This window comes from Opisthocomus hoazin, chromosome 21 (assembly GCF_030867145.1).
Source record: "Opisthocomus hoazin isolate bOpiHoa1 chromosome 21, bOpiHoa1.hap1, whole genome shotgun sequence".
In the NCBI taxonomy this organism is placed as follows: Eukaryota; Metazoa; Chordata; class Aves; order Opisthocomiformes; family Opisthocomidae; genus Opisthocomus; species Opisthocomus hoazin.
The window spans coordinates 15,527,636-15,543,586 of NC_134434.1; the positions used below are offsets into that span (position 1 = coordinate 15,527,636).

Genomic DNA, 15,951 nt, shown 5'->3' on the forward strand with positions numbered 1-15,951 from the left:
AGTGCCACACCGGTCCCCGTGTGACCTAGTCCAGAGAGTGCCACCAAACTCCAAGCAGCGGGTCTCACGCTGAATCTTATGGAGCTTGGCCGGGGACAGTCTGAACATCAGAAAATGTCCTCGGTCCTTCCTCAGATTGGCCCCATCGCTTTGTTTTAATCTTTTTTGCGATATGGATTTTTAGTTTCTCTTCCTTAGTTGATTTTTCCCCCTTCAAACCCATTCTGCAGCCTTGCGGTGGGAGTGCACCGGGGAGTTACGGAGCTCCACGGCCTCCGTAGAAGGCTCAGCCAGGTTCCGCTCCTCCAGCACCGCAGTCCTCGACAGTGGCTGTTTTCTCGCTCGGTGCCTGAGGTAAAATATTGACAGCTACGTTTTTACCTGCTTGGAATGGACGTGCCCGGCGTTTGAGCGCCTGAGGGTAATAAAGCCACTTTCTTTTGCAAATTGGTGCCACGGGCGCGGGTCGGGCAGCATGTGCTGCTGCGCGGGGCGGCCGTTGCCACCGGTCCCTGCAGCGCGTGGGGACGGCCGGGACCCGACGCCGGGCGCTGAGCCCAGCCCACGCGAGCCCCACGGCCACGCTCGTTCCTGTTCCCCTCGACGGCTTCGGGACCGGGAGACGGCGCTGGGGCAGTGGGGCTGCCGGGGGACATGCGCCGGTGGCTTTACGGACCGCGTATGGCGGTTACACCTCCCCGCTGCGACTGCGCGGAGGTGCCGAGCCCGCTCCTCTCTGCGCTGCTGTGGCGCGTGGTTTCTGGCATCGCTTGGAGGGCAAGAAATGAGAGTGCTCAGCGCTGCTGTCAGGGAACGGGGAGGAAACCTGCTGTATCTACCTTACAACACCGTATTTCTCGTTTAAAGGCGCGTTCTCGAGGCTGTTTAAGCAGTTCTGATGTTTGGAAGTGATGCCTCTCCTTGGAGTAAAACCTCAAGCTGTTAACAGGGTGCAAAACCGGGGACTTGTGGAGTCTGGGAGATTGGTGCCGTTGGTTTCGTTCTCTGGTTCACGTACACTCCTGGGGAGTCACAGAATCACAGAATCACAGAATAGTAGGGGTTGGCAGGGCCCTCTGTGGGTCACCCAGCCCAACCCCCCTGCCGAAGCAGGGTCACCCAGAGCAGGCTGCACAGCACCGCGGCCAGGTGGGGCTGGAATATCTCCAGAGAAGGAGACTCCACAACCTCCCTGGGTAGCCTGTTCCAGTGCTCCGTCACCCTCAGAGGGAAGAAGTTCTTCCTCGGGTTCAGACGGAACTTCCTGTGCCTCAGTTTGTGCCCATTGCCCCTTGTCCTGTCGCTGGGCACCACTGGAAAGAGTCTGGCCCCATCCTCCTGACACCCACCCTGCAGATATTTGTAGGCATTTATAAGGTCCCCTCGCAGCCTTCTCTTCTCCAGGCTGAACAAGCCCAGTTCCCTCAACCTCTCCTCGTAGGAGAGATGCTCCAGTCCCCTCCTCATCCTTGTAGCCCTCCGCTGGACTCTCTCCAGTAGCTCTTCATCTTTCTTGAACTGGGGAGCCCAGAACTGGACACAGGACTCCAGATGAGGCCTCACCAGGGCAGTGTAGAGGGGGAGGAGAACCTCCCTCGTCCTGCTGGCCACACTCTTCTTGATGCACCCCAGGATCCCATTGGCCTTCTTGGCAGCCAGGGCACGCTGCTGGCTCATGGTTAACCTGTCGTCCACCAGGACACCCAGGTCCCTCTCCGCAGAGCTGCTCTCCTGCGGTGTTTGTAGGCTTTGGAAGTGTGGAATTAGCAGTGTGGCCTAGGTGACGAAGCACGCGCTCTCTGCAGCAACAGACGGTAACAGCGCTACCGGTTTGCGGAACTGTTCTGTGTGGTTCATCCAGAGCGAACGAGAACCCCAGCCCATGAGTTTGTCCTTTCCTGCTGATGGAGCTGGACCCGTCTCAGCGGGCATCATCACTTTTCAGCGATGCTCCTGAAACAGGGTGGGGAGGGCAGGAGCTGAATCAGCACGGGAGGGAGAAGCGTCAGGCAACGAGCGGGGCGATGCGCAAACGGCGAGGGCGGGAGGGTGGGGGGAAGCCGTGGTGGAAGGGGCCGGTGTCCGTGCTCCTTCGTGGCGGCTCTCCGGAGCTGGCCGCAGATGGGGCTTGGGTTCGGGGGTGATGGGTGACGGGGCTTGGGTTCAGGGGTGACAGGGCTTGGGCTTGGAGGTGATGGGTGACGGGGCTTCGATTTGGGGATGATGGGTGATGGGGCTTGGGTTCAGGGGTGATGGGTGACGGGGCTTCAATTCAGGGGTGATGGGTCACGAGGCTTGGGTTTGGGGGTGATGGGTGACGGCTTTGCTTTGGTGGTGACGGGGCTTGGGTTTGGAGGTGATGGGGCTTTGGTCTGGTGGTGACGGGGCTTCGATTCAGGGGTGATGGGTGACGGGGCTTGGGTTCAGTGGTGACGGGGCTTGGGTTCAGGGGTGTTGGGTGATGGGGCTTGGGTTCGGGAGTGACGGGGCTTTGGTTTGGGGGTGACGGGGGTTGGGTTCGGAGGTGATGGGTGATGGGGCTTCGGTTTGGGTGTGACGGGTGACGGGGCTTGGGTTTGGGGGTGATGGGTGACAGGGCTTTGGTTTGGTGGTGACGGGGCTTGGGTTTGGAGGTGATGGGGCATCGGTTTGGTGGTGACGGGGCTTCAATTCAGGGGTGGTGGGTGACGGGGCTTGGGTTCGGGGGTGACGGGGCTTTGGTCCGGTGCTGACGGGTGAGCGCTGCGAGCTCCCGCTCTGCCCTGGTTCTGAGGAAGGGTGAACACAGCGGGTGGCCGAGCGGCTCCCTCCCAGCCGGCGGCAGCCCGAGCAGCGGGCGGGGGCCGGTGCTCCGAGCACCGCTGGCGTGGGGCGGCCCTGGGCTGTCGCCGCGGCTGCCACCTCCGCGCGCCGGCTTCGCGCCCAGCAGGCCGGGCCGTGGGGCGGGGCCGGGCGGTGAGGGGGCGGGGCCGGGCCGTGGGGCGGGGCCGGGGGTGAGGGGGCGGGGCCGGGCGCGCGGCGCGGGGCGGGGCCGGCGCGCGGGGCGGGGCGGGGCCGGGCCGGCGGCATGGCAGGCTGCCCGCCGGGGCGGGGGGCGGCCGCAGCCGCTCGCCCTCCGCCGTGCATTCGGCCGCAGGCGGCGGCGGCTGCGCGCACCCGCCATGGCCGACCCGGCCGTGAACGCCCACCTGGAGGGCATCATCTCCGACTTCGAAGGTGGGGGGCGGCGGAGGGGGTTAACCCCGGGGCGGGGGGACTCTGGGGGCTAAACCGGGGGAAGGAGCGGGAGGACTTCCCGTCGGGGCGGGCTGGGCGGCGCGGAGCCGCCCGCGCCCCTCGCAGGCACCGCGCCGCGGTGCGGGGCCGCGGCCGAGCCGGGCTGACACCCCCACACCCCACCCCTCCCAGCGCCGGGGTCCCGCTGCCGCCGCCCCGGGGGGGACCCGGCCGCTGCCGGCCCCGCGGCTGGGCGGGGAGGGCTGGAAGGGGCCGGGGGCCGGGGCCGTGCCGCGATGCCTTTTGTTGGGGGCAGCGTCGCGCCGGGGTTATCTGCCGAGGCAGGACCTTGCGGGATGTTTTTCCTTTCCTGCCGCTCCCGCGTTGGTTTGTGTCGGTTTTTAGCTGAAAACGCGCGCCTGGCACGACTGAAAACCCGTGAAACCCCAGGCCCCGGCCTTTCTGCTGCCTCCCGCTTTTTGGATGCGAACGCAGCCCTGGGGTAGCGGGAGGGGGGTGACGACCCCCGGACTCAAACACGCCCGCAGCAAGGGCTGCCGGCCCGGGAGAGCTTCGCCGTCGTCCCGCGGCAGAGCTCCGGCCGCCCGGCAGCGTCGCCTCGCTCTGCGATGGAGCCTCTCCCCGCATGGCGTGCGGACGGCGATGCCGGCTCCCCGGGGCCCTGCGGCTCTCGCCCAGAAGCTGGCGGAGAAGCGCGCTGCTGCCAGATGGGTATGGGAGTTAAAGACAGGCGGGGGCGGGGGGGGGTCTGAAGCAGGCGTTGAGAGATGGGCTCAGGGGAGCTCCTCTTCCCGAGCGGAGTTCTGGAAGAGCAGCTCCGGCCCTGTGCGCTCTCACGTCCTGGCAGTGACCCAAAAAACTGAGCTTCGCGCAGCGGTTTCTAGAAAGAAAAAAAAAAAAAACAAACCCAAACGGAGAAGTAGTGGAGGTCTGGGGGCCGCGGTGGAAGCGTATCCGGAGGCTGCGCGCGTAGCCATGGGCTGTGCTGGCTTCCCGGCCTCCCGGTGAGTCCGGCCTGGCTGTCGGGAAGGAGCACGGTGGAGCTTTTCCTGCTGGGCAGCCGAGCAAGCGGAGAGCACGAGGGTTCCTCTTCCCGGTCAGGCAGGAGACGGGTGGCAGAGCTGGGGTCTCTGCAGCCCTCGCCGTAAGGTTTAGCCACGTCCGTGTCCTCTTTTTCCAGCCCCGTGGCTTTCTTCAAGCGAAGCTGGGGGTGGAGGACGTAGCAGGAGGCTAAGGGAAGTCACATCCCGCGGGAGGGTTGGGACTGACAAGCGTTGGGACACAGAGAGCGACCCAAATGCACCATCAGTTTGGCACTTGGGGTTCAACGGCGCCTTTGTAACTGTCCTGCCAGCTTCCCCACCGCAGGGCTGCTGAGTGCTGATGTAATTACAGCCTTCCCTCTCGCCTGCCCCAACTGCATTTAAATCTCTGAAGAATGAGTAATTCCCTACTTGGATATGATAAAGGCTCTGCTGTGAGCCCCGGGGCTGCTGGTTGGGGCTGTGTGTGCTCCTTGGTGGCACCGAGCCGCTCCGCAGTGCGACTTTTTTTCAGTCCGTGGAGCGCGTTATAGTTCCTGCGTGGGCAGAGGGAGAGGCTGGGGAAGGCTCTGTGTGTCTGCAGCCAAAAGGTCTGTCCTTGCCCTCGAGCAGGGATCCGGGCTACTCTTTCACAATTTAATTAGTTTTCTGGGTTGCATAGCAGCTTCCCAAGAACAAGGCAATTAATTTCTAGCCTGTAGGGCAGGAGATGCAGCGTTCGCGTCTGCTGGGTGGGTATCTCGGCTCCAGGCAGCGCATGGCCAAGCAGGAAAGATCAGCCAAAAATACCAGGGAGCACAAACACCAGATCACCCGGCGGCCAGAGCCCTCTCTGTGCTTGCCAGTCACACGCTGCCTGCCCTCCCGAATCGCCCTGCCTGCGCTCCTCGTAGCATCCCTCCCCGGCGCGGGGCCGACAGGTTGCCGGTACCCGCGGGGTTGCAGAAGGCAGGGAGCGGCAGGCTCGGCTGCGGGCTGCTGGCATGGGGGCTGCCGGCCTCCGTGAGCCCGAGCAGGGTGCCAGGGCCCTTCGGGAGGGCGCAGGAGTACGAGGTACTCGATTCTGGTTTAGTTTCCAAATCAAAGCAACACGTGGGAGTGAAACACGGCACAGCAGAGAGCGTTCTTACGTCCGGTGATGCGATGGGGATGGTGGCTTCCAGGCAGCAGTGTCCACCTTGCACCGAGCCAGCAGTCCTGCGGGGAGGGCACTAATCCCCCTGCTTTGACTGGCAAGAGCTTCCTCGTGTCTAACGGGGGAGAAAGTTATTAGGTCTGTGGTTTACCAGGATTTACAGAGCATAATCGTTCTGCCTCTGGGTTTATAGATTCTGGCAGGTCTTTGGAAGCGTGGCTGGTTCAGCTGCGGTTGCGGCAGCGCTTCCCAAGCTCACCTCTGCCTCGGAGGGGGCTGTGGGTCCCTCGGTTCCCCGGAGTCTTGGGCACGGACCCCTGAGCGGCAGGGGAGGGAGCCTGTCGCGGGAAATCAGCCTGGGTGGTGGGGTGCTTGGGCAGTGCGTTAGCGTTGTGTGAACCCCAGGGCACCCTGATCCTGTTCGGGCTGGGGGACAGGAGAGCGTCGGTGTCTGCGATGTTCGGCTGCGGAGAGGGGCGGATGCTCCCGCTCACGACTGTGGTTCGTTGTGAGGATGCCCAAGGAGAACGCTGCAGCGCGGTGCCAGCCTTGCTGCGAAGGATCTGAAGCGCTGTGCACCCACGAGCTACTGCCTGGTAGCAGGAGAGGAGAGACCTGCTCCGGCCCCTCGGCTGCTGCCGAGCAGAGTCCCGGGGCTGACCGAGGCGGGGTTTTGCTGGCAGTCGCTGCTGGTGAGTTGGCAGCGGCGATGCCGAGTGCTCTGTGCCAGCGCTGTCAGTCAACACCAGATCCGTTTCCTCGTAACGCTGAAACGCAGACTGCCATGGCGGCTGCGAGAGACGGGGAAAGCCGAGCGGGGCTGGGGGTGCGTGGAGGGACCCGTGGGGTTCGAGGCGATGCCCGGAGCTGGAGCGTGGAGGGGACGCAGGCCCACAGCATCGCTCTGGCAGACACCGGGAGACAGACAGCCTTCGCTGGTGGTGGGTAATCCCAGATTTCCCCGTTCCCTGTAGCCCAGCGGGTGAGCCATGGCAGAGCTATGGGCTGAGTGTGGCGTGGAGCTGGGCACTGAGGACAGGGAGCCTCCAGCCCTGCCGGGACATGGCAGTGCTGATAGGAAGGCTTCTCTGGTTGTTTTATTTTTATTTTTTTTTCCTTCCCCACTGTTGGACGCTTTCCCTGCAGACACATACTTCTTGCACTGCCCGACACATGGTATTTCTAGTGTTTCAGCCAAAGACTTTGTCTCGATGAGGTACTGAGTTGTGCTAAGTTGTGTGGTGGTTTTAAGGGCCATTAAAGACAAAAAAACCCCGCATCACCCAGGTTGTTTTCAGGAGGGGGCTGTATTAGAAATAGGCTTCTCTGCGTGCGTGAATCTCACGGGCTCATCCTTAAAATTGACTGGAGCGACTGGCCCGGGACGTCTGTGGGACGCGTGGCCGCGGCGCGTCCCCCGGGCTGCTGGGGCTGGCGTGCCTGGTGCCTGCTGCGCTGGGGAGCAGCTGCTGCCCGCGTGCTGCGGCTGCCGGGGCTCACCCTGCGCCTAATATTAGCAGGAACGCGCCGCAGGGACGGTCACAGCGTCGTGTGGGTGGTGTGGCTTCAGTTCGGTACGGTGAAGAGCCCCGGAGAGGGGACGTGCTTCGTGTCTGTGTGAGCATCCCGCTTGCGTTCGGGGTCTCTCCTGCAAGCCCTGCCGTGGGTTGGAAGCGTGAGGGCTCGCCCGGGCTTCCACGCATGGCGGTGGGCTCGGAGTCTGGGTCTGTACTGGGCCCACGTGCGCAGAGGTTCAATGCCTGGAGAAGGAAATGTAAAAAAGATCTTTCAGATTATACCTCAAATCATCTCAACCCCAAGAGTGAATCAAAGCTCCTGAACGTCAGTTGTTGAATTTCCTGGGCTGTCCCTAAAAAATTCTACTGCAGCAAGACCGTTCTTGTGGTCTTCATCACCAGCCCAGCGTGGGCAGAGCCAGTGCCACTCTCCCAGCTGATCGATGGCACGTGCTACTCCAGGACAGCAAGTCGTCTCTGATCACAGAATCACAGAATAGTAGGGGTTGGAAGGGACCTCTGTGGGTCATCTAGTCCAACCCTCCTGCCGAAGCAGGGTTACCCAGAGCAGGCTGCACAGGACCTTGTCCAGGCGGGTCTGGAATATCTCCAGAGAAGGAGACTCCACAGCCTCCCTGGGCAGCCTGTTCCAGGGCTCCGTCACCCTCAGAGGGAAGAAGTTCTTCCTCGGGTTCAGACGGAACTTCCTGTGCCTCAGTTTGTGCCCATTGCCCCTTGTCCTGTCACTGGGCACCACTGAAAAGAGCTTGGCCCCATCCTCCTGACACCCACCCTGCAGATATTTATAAGCATTTATTAGGTCCCCTCGCAGCCTTCTCTTCTTCAGGCTGAACAAGCCCAGCTCCCTCAACCTCTTCTCGTAGGGGAGATGCTCCAGTCCCCTCACCATCCTTGTAGCCCTCCGCTGGACTCTCTCCAGTAGCTCTTCATCTTTCTTGAACTGGGGAGCCCAGAACTGGACACAGTACTCCAGATGAGGCCTCACCAGGGCAGTGTAGAGGGGAAGGAGAACCTCCCTCGTCCTGCTGATGTCCTCAAAGATGAGCTTTACAGGCGCTGCAGGGAGCTTTTTCTCTTTTCCCAGTCTTCCTATCTACGTTTCTGAAGCGGAGACAAAAGGATGGAGCGGATGGGAGTTTTCTGCCAAATCAGCCTGTGGTGGGAGAGGCAGGAGCCGGGGAAAGGTGCCTGTGGGAGGGCAGGAGTTGTGTCTTCCCTAGCAGAAGTTGTATCTTCCCCTGAAGATCTGGCCTTTCATGTGCAGAGTGGAAAAATCGCATCTGCCTGGTTACGGCAGCGCAGACCTGCCGTTGTGGGTTGGTTTTTTCCTTGTGTATATTTAGTTCCTTGCGAATAAAAAGGTTGTGAGGAGTGGGAAGGGGAAGAACGGGCCGTGGATCACTCCATCGACGTGAGCTGGGCTCTGGGGATAGCCTGTGGCCCCGGTTAGGACGTAGCATCGTCCAAAGGTCATGGTTTATAGTCATCTTGTGCAAGGAAGGCTGGGCTGCGTGTCCCTGGGGACGGGCAACCACCGCAGCATGGAGCGGAGCGTCCTTGGCTCTGCGTCGGCGTGGAGGGTTTCCAGCGCTGGCTGGTGCGGGTGGGCTCTTGCTGTCCGTTTGAGATCCATCTCGGGCAAGGTGAGCACAGTGTTGCGCTAATCGTAAAGAAACCTTTCGGAAGTGGCTGGGTGGGAAGGGAAAGAAAGGAAGGAAGAAAGAGTCTTCACGGCAGCTGCGTACTGCTGGTGCCTGGAGGTGAGTCAAGGTTTTGGAGCCTGTACACCATACCGGTTCTCCTAGGTACTCGCTGGCCTCTGGGATCTTGGTAGCATCTTCCCCTGTAGTAAGAAACTCACCTAAAATATAACAGTTCTCCCGCTTTACTCTTTGACGTTGCCTGTTAGTGGTTTATGGCAGTGGAATGAGTAGGAAGCACCTCTAGAACACGTTGGGCCGTGCCCAATACACTTGAGTGACCATGTCTACATCTCTTGGCCAGTACGTGCCAGCAAACCTGCTGCTAAGTGAGAGTCCTGGACCCTCTGGGTGTCCTGCGGCCGCACTGTCTGGGTGCTGGTTTGTCTTCTGGTTTGCAGCCCTTCCTTGCAGGGAGCTGCTCAGGCTGTTTTCCCAGGAGCCAGGACCCAGATAGCAGCCACAAAGCCTGGACCGGGACTTGTCATAAATCCAAAGTCAATAATGGAGACTTCAGAGCCCGTAATCGCTCCAGATATTCCTGCTTCTAGCTCTGATATTTGATATTTAAGGCAATGTCTTTCTGCAGTGCCATTACGCAGGCTCTTTCCATCTCCCAGCCTCCCTCCCTCCTCTTGCTGCAGTGACCTCTGGCACCTTCTTGGTCTTCAGAGTTTGGATGTGGAGGCAACACGCCAAGCGACCCTAAATCCTGGTTAAGCTTATTTGAAGCCAGTGAAATGAGTTGATGGGTCTGAGTCTGGTTCCTGGAGGGGGTGTGCCTGTTTGGTGGGGGTCAGGGTCCATCAGGGGACCAATTTGTGGGACAGGGGTGGGCTGTCACGCCCTCCGGCACGGGGCTGGGGTTGTGTCCTGGCCACCTCTCGTTTCATACCTGTGGGTTATCGTTGCCCTCAACTTATTCTACAAAGCTGCCCCCAGATTAACGAGAGCTCTCATGTCCTGAGGGCTGTGACTCGGGCTGTTACCCTGGTTGCCTTTGCTGGGTTGCTGGATGGAGCCCAGCACCTGGGGCTCCTGGGGACACCTTCGGAGCGGTGACCTGGGTGCGGGGTCTGTCCAAGCTGGCTCTTGGCTGGTTTGCGTGCTGAAAGGTGAGACATGATGGACGTCAGGGCGGCTGTCCCCCTGCATCTGTCCTAGGGTGAGGGTGTCCCCGTGGGGTGCTGCTGCTCCTCAGATGGCTCTGGGGACAGGCGCTGACCTGGGTGTAGGTGCCACCACCACCAGGCATGGTCGCAGGGCAGGGGACACTGGTCTGTGCCGCCGTCCTCCCAGCAGCAGAGGTGGCAGTTTGAGTAAGCATCACAGAATCGTGTGGCCCCTTGCTCCTGGTGAGCTGGGTGCCCTCCAGCCTGGCCCAGCCCTGGGGCTTTCGGCAGGGTTAGCGGTGAGGGCATCGGCGCATGGCGTCACGCTGGCACTGGGCTGCTGGGCTGGTCTGGGAGGGCAGGAGCGTGCTGAGGGCTGGGGTTGGGGCTTCAGGCTCTCTTTCCTCTCGTCATTGGAAGTGAAATCTTGGGAAATGTGAAAAGGATGGATTTTTCTTTTTTTTAAAGCATGTTTAGTTTACCAGGGAGGAGAAAGGAGCGTGCTCTGCTCTCTGCCAGCCTGCAGGACCTTTGGACAACTGCTTGCGTTGCGGGGCTGGATGTCCCCTCCAACAGAGTCGCCACAGCATCTGCTCCCTCCTGCAGCCACTGCTACTGATTTGCCTCTTTCTGTAGCTTTTTAACCAGCTTGTTGCAACACCGCCCATCAGAGTGTCTTCCCAAGCAGAGACTTAATCACTTGGTGATTTAATCACCCGGCCGGCGGAGGCTGGTGGCCCACCTGAGTCACCCTGGCCGTCCCCTGCGTGGGCGCGGGGCTCGTGACGCACGGCGATGGCGTCTGGCTGCGGGCGGCCGCACCACCACCGCGGAGCTGCCAGCGCGGGCACCCTGCGGTCTGCAGCACCGGCTGCGGCGTGCTCCTGCCTTCTGGGAAATAATTTTAAGGCGTTTTAGAAATATTAGTGAACCAAACCAAATCGTCAGTCCCCTGGGAGGGGCAGAGAAGATTTATTTCTCTCTTTCCTCCTCCCCTTATGGAAGGAAGCTGGAGCACAGACCGGAGGCAAGAGCTGCAGAGAGCCTGTGCAGAGCCAGTAATGCAATCTGCCGGGCTGGATACCCTGGATTTTATGTCATTTTTTTGTACCAGTATGAAATGAATAGAAGGGATGCAAGATATACCGGTCTGATCTGGAAGCATTTTGCTGAGGGTTAATGGTTATATAAACCGAAGTGTAATGGAGAATCAAAGATAAAACCTTTCTACAGCTGCATCATGGGGACTGGAAAGCTGGGATTTTGAGTTAATCTGAGTGTGGATTTTATTTCTTCTATTCTTAGTCCCGACTTTGCTTTTGCGTGTTGATTTCTGGTAAATGAGGGGTTTGCTGCAGAGGGCTCGGGCTGTTTTGTAGCTTACTGATGTGAGTGAACTGTGGCTGGGAGAGCTCTGGGTAAGGTCAGAGCCCTGACCCTGCCTTTATCCCCAGGTTTCCTCCGTAACTCAGCTCTTGGGACCGTTTGCGCGGTTCGGGAAGGCGCCGCGCGGTGACAGCGTGTTCCAGCGGTATCTTCTACGCGTGGCTGGTGTCAGACCATGCAGTCTGTTGCAGCGTCTTTTGAAGGCTATTTGTAAATTCAGAAAAAGGATTTATTTGTGCATAAACCATTTGTAACTTCAGAAAAAGGATTTATTTGTGCATAAACCATTTGTAACCTGACCCAAGGTAGCACAAGAGTCATGCTACAACAGCAGAGTGTCGTTATATATATATTTACATATGTGTGTTTGTGTATTGCAACAAAGTTGGTTTATTGGTCAAAGAAAGGTGTGAAACCTCCTGGCACGAGCACTGGGGCGGGATCCTGACTTCTCTCTGACGCTGGATGACCGGTAGCGCTGGGAAAGGTGCTTTGAAAGGTTCCTGCCTTCATTTCCACGGATGTAAGAGGGTTTCTGAGTTTCTTGGGCTGCTTCGATGCTGTTAGGGTACTCGCAAAGTCCCACCTGCACAGCCAGCAGATTTCCCGTCTCAGCCCCGTGTTTTTGGCCCCGGTGAGGGGTTCGGTGCAGTTGGGAGCGCCTTGTTGCTGAGGACGGGACAGAAGTGTCCTGCTCTGGCCCTGCAGCAGGGGTGCAGCTCCCTTCCCCTGCTGCTGCGGGACCTTTTGGTTTAAGATACAGTGTATGTACACCCTGGAGGTAATGAAGAACGTCCTGCTTGTCCCTGTAACTGAGCCTTTGGTTCACTAAAACGCATCCACCTCTGTTAGGGGTGGCGGGAGCTATTCGGCAGCACCCCGGACCGGGGGCTCGGGTGAGCCAAAGCCGGGTGGCCCCGCGGTGACGTGGGTGAACGCGCTCCTTGCGCTCGCGTTGGGCCAGAAAACCGCCGTGAGCATCCTGCTGCCTGGTGACAGGGGTCTGGGAAGCTTTAAGGGCCGTGAGCGGTTATTGCTGGGCTGGGTTTCCAGGGGCTCCTTGAAAGATGAGACCTGCAGCCTCCCCCTCTTTCCTCCCCGGGAACAGGAGGTGACCATCTGGTAGCAGTTTGGAGGAAGTCAGGGCTCTCAAACGGTGCCATTGTATCGTGTGGAATAACGGGGCGCCCGGCTGCCCTAGTCCCAGAAGGCTCTTACATGTCGAAAAACCCAAGGAAAGCTTTCCATCCTTAAGCAAGCAAGCAAACGTAACCCCTGGGTTACGGAGACCCCGTGAGGGGCAGGGGAGGTTTAATGGGAAGCAGTTGGGCGCTGCGGCCGCAGCAGAGCCCCAGGCTCTGGTTGTGAAGGGGGTCCCGGAGGAGCCAGCAGCCCTTGCTGTTTATTTTGGTCTCCTCCCGAGCTCTGTGCATAGAGGTTTCCTTGTATAAAGCATCCCTGCGACTGCTACTTGGGGTGTTCTGTTTGAAAAGGGAAGGAAGGAGGAGCAGATGTTCCCTTGTCGACCCACCCGGGGTCCCACGGGGTGCCTGGAGCCGGGCTGCGGAGGGGATGAGCCGCGGTGGACGGCGTGCCGTGTAACCCTGGTGCTTCCCGCCAGGAGATGCAGAACCCTCAGGTGGGAGCCGGAGCCCTGCATGGCATCTGGGCGCCCTTGGCTCGGCTGGGACCCCCGAGGAGGGACTCGCTTTCTGAGAGAGGAGCGTGTGGATGCGAGGCCCCAGCCGTGCCACTTGCTTGTGACTTCTCAGCAAAAATCTTGGCTGTTGTAAGAGCCGCTGGGATTTGAACCAGACCTCTGCCCTCTCTTCCCAGTTTGCAAGACCCCTAATGAGCAGCTTTAACTGGTGGCGTGTGACCTGCTGGTGCCCGGCCGTGGGGTGACTGGGAGGACGCAGTGGCCGCATGATGCAGACATCCCCAGCGCCGCAGCACGAAGTAGAAAGACCCCTGAATGTTTTCCTACTTCTCAGGCCTGGTGCTTGCTCAGGGAGCGTTCGAGCTGGGGCTGGAGGCGTGCGTTTCTTGCCCCAGGGTGCCTGACCGGCAGGGACCACGTTGGGGTCAAGACTGCGAGTTCGCAGGAGCAGCTGCCGTGGTGCGCAGCCGGCGGAGCTGCCTGCAGCAGGTCTGTCTCGGGCAGCCGGTGCCTCCCTCCTCTGCCGGGATTAATATTGGTATTTTTCTACAGCTGGCCGTGCCGAGCAGGGCTGCGACGGGGTCATCGCGCTGAGCAAAACGCCGCTGCCTCCAGAGCTTTGCAAAGGTCCGGTCCCCGAAGGGACACCGTGGCGAGCGGCTCCCAGCCCAGGCCACGGTCGTGGGCAGAGGCTGCATCTGAAAGGAAGCTCTTGGAAATCTCATTTTAGGGGATTTTGGGCTTTCCCTGCTGTGGGCGGGGAGCTGCTGCCTTCAGCGCCGGCGGATTTGAGCTGGAGCTGCCTGACTTGGTTTGGAATCAGTTAAAAGGAAGCGCGTGTCGATGGTAACACCGGTTTGTGCTCCCAGCCCACGGCACAGGCACCTCCAGAGGAAGAGAAGGAAGGGCGATGCTCAGGACCTCCGCCTCTTCCCTGCCAGCCGCCTCCGACACCGGCCAGCGGATCGGATGCTGCTGGGGGGCCTGGGAAGCCCCGCGAGCACCAAAACGCCTCTGGAAAATAGCGTAGTGGGGATAACCCTGCAGCGTGGCCATCCCGGACCCTGCTCGGGGCCGGGACGCCTTGGCCCAGGGCGTCGGGGACACGCGGACCCGCAGCCCCGCAGGGACCCGGAGCGCTGGCCTCGACTGCCGGGGTGGGAGCGGGGCGCGGGGCCCCGCAGCGCTGCCTTCGGCTCCGGCGTTTGGAGTGGACACGCCAGCTTCCCCGCAGGAAGCCGGGAGGAGGGTCATCTGCAGCAGAGGCTGTTTACTTTCCTTTCTTGGCTTTGGGCAGGACAGGCTATTTTTAAGCTTTTTGTCTTTTTTCGAGAGTTGTTTTGCTTCCTGAGGTCCTTCTCTCTTCTCTGTGCAAGGAGCGGGAGATGGGGCCAGCGTCACTGGAGGTGGCATCCCTGAGGGTTGTGCTCTTGGCAGTGGGTCTCTGTCTTGGAGGGGGAAACGCAAACCCTGCGGGTCACAGTCCCTCTCCTTTCTCTGCGTGGGATGTTTGACCTTCTCCAGGCCACGCTGGACTCGGGGCAGCGGCCAAATGTGCGGGCAGGAGAAGCCGGGTACCGAAATCCCTGTGCAAGCAGAGGCGCGGGATGGAAATCCCACCCCGCCCAGAGCCACGGGTGGGAAAGCTCTGGAGTTGTCCTCAGGGAAAGCAGTGACACCGGTGGGGAGGGAATGCCGCTGAGAACTGGGGATCCTTGTGATTTTGCCGTCAGAAACTGGTGCTGAGCCATTTCCAGCCCTCCCTTGGGGTGACGGTTCCTTGCCCAGCCCCTCGGTACCCCCTTATTGCCCGTTGGGACCGCAGCACCGGCTCGGGAAGAGTTATTTGGGCGGCCCAAGTCTCCTGTGGCTGTAGTCATGGTTTTGCAGCTCTTCTTAGACTTTTTGAACTCCTTTGTGTCTGGGCTTTGACCTTTTTCTGTTTTACAGAATCACAGAATGGTGGGGGTTGGCAGGGCCCTCTGGGGGTCCCCCAGCCCAACCCCCTGCCCAAGCAGGGTCACCCAGAGCAGGCTGCACAGCACCGTGGCCAGGCGGGGCTGGAATATCTCCAGAGAAGGAGACTCCACAGCCTCCCTGGGCAGCCTGAGCCAGGGCTCCGGCACCCTCAGAGGGAAGAAGTTCTTCCTCGGGTTCAGCTGGAGCTTCCTCTGCTTCAGTTTGTGCCCGTTGCCCCTTGTCCTGTCTCTGGGCACCACTGGAAAGAGTCTGGCCCCGTCCTCCTGACCCCCCCCCTGCAGACATTTATAAGCATTTATTAGGTCCCCAGACCTAATGGGGCCCAGAAGCACCTGGAAAAAAGCCATTTTTGGATGTTGTGTTTAGTCCAACCCTTCAGTAATGGCAGGGGGTGGCTGTACTCCAGAAGGACCGTGCTGGTGGTGTTGGGCAGGTTTACCCTGGGCTTGGGGCACTTCCAGAGGTTTGAAGTCAGAAGAAAGGGCCACGTCAGCAGCTCCAGCATTGCTGTCGAGTGACCGACCAGCCGGTCACCGGTGCCAGCGTTTCTTTGGCGGTAGCAAGTGGCAGGGGAGCTCCAAGGAGCTGAGATGATGGAGGTAGTTCATGTGGTGAACCCTGGAGGTCAGCGGGCCTGTTTGTGTGGGTCAAAAAGAAATCCTCAAACCCCTCGACGCTGAGAAATTTCCAGGGGGATGTTCATCGAGAGATGCTCACCGGCGTTTCCTTTGCGGTCGAGTTCCTCGAGAGCGTTGACTTTCAAACTGTTCCTCCAGACACATCTGTCATGAGGTTCTTAGGCTGCTGTGCTGACGGGAATAAATGGAGGCTGAGCTGGCTGGCTGGGGCAGCGACGAGCAGGTTTGAAAAGCCTGACGTGGACAAACCTGAGGTCCCAGCCGCCAGGGAGCTGGCAGCGCCTGGCCAGGCCGTGTGCCCGCTGCTCCTGCCCGCCCGGCTTGGCTCGGCGCCGGGGAGAGGCTCCCCGTCGGGTCGTCCCTTCCGCTCCCTGTGTTCTCCTGCTAAATGCCAATGGGGCTTGACCGGTGCAATGTTGTAAACTTGGGATTTTGGGGAAAAAAAGTAGCTAAAATGTAATTTTCTGGAACAAGGGTGGGATGGAGAAAGAAAATGATAGAAAAATCTGTGCTGGAGAGTCT

At 60.1% G+C, this 15,951-nt stretch overlaps 1 protein-coding gene across 4 annotated transcripts in view; it reads left to right on the forward strand.

The window, feature by feature from the left end:
• SEPTIN9 (septin 9) overlaps positions 1-15,951 on the forward strand; it is a 151,913-nt gene that overhangs the window by 67,532 nt on the left and 68,430 nt on the right. The window contains exon 1 of one of the 4 annotated variants that reach the window (XM_075440812.1): positions 3,091-3,216. The exons of the other annotated variants lie outside the window; for them this stretch is intronic. Coding sequence (XP_075296927.1) covers positions 3,162-3,216 — 55 coding nt within the window. The 5' untranslated portion in view covers positions 3,091-3,161. Of the gene's footprint in view, positions 1-3,090; positions 3,217-15,951 lie in introns of those variants that run through there. 4 annotated transcript variants of the gene reach the window in all.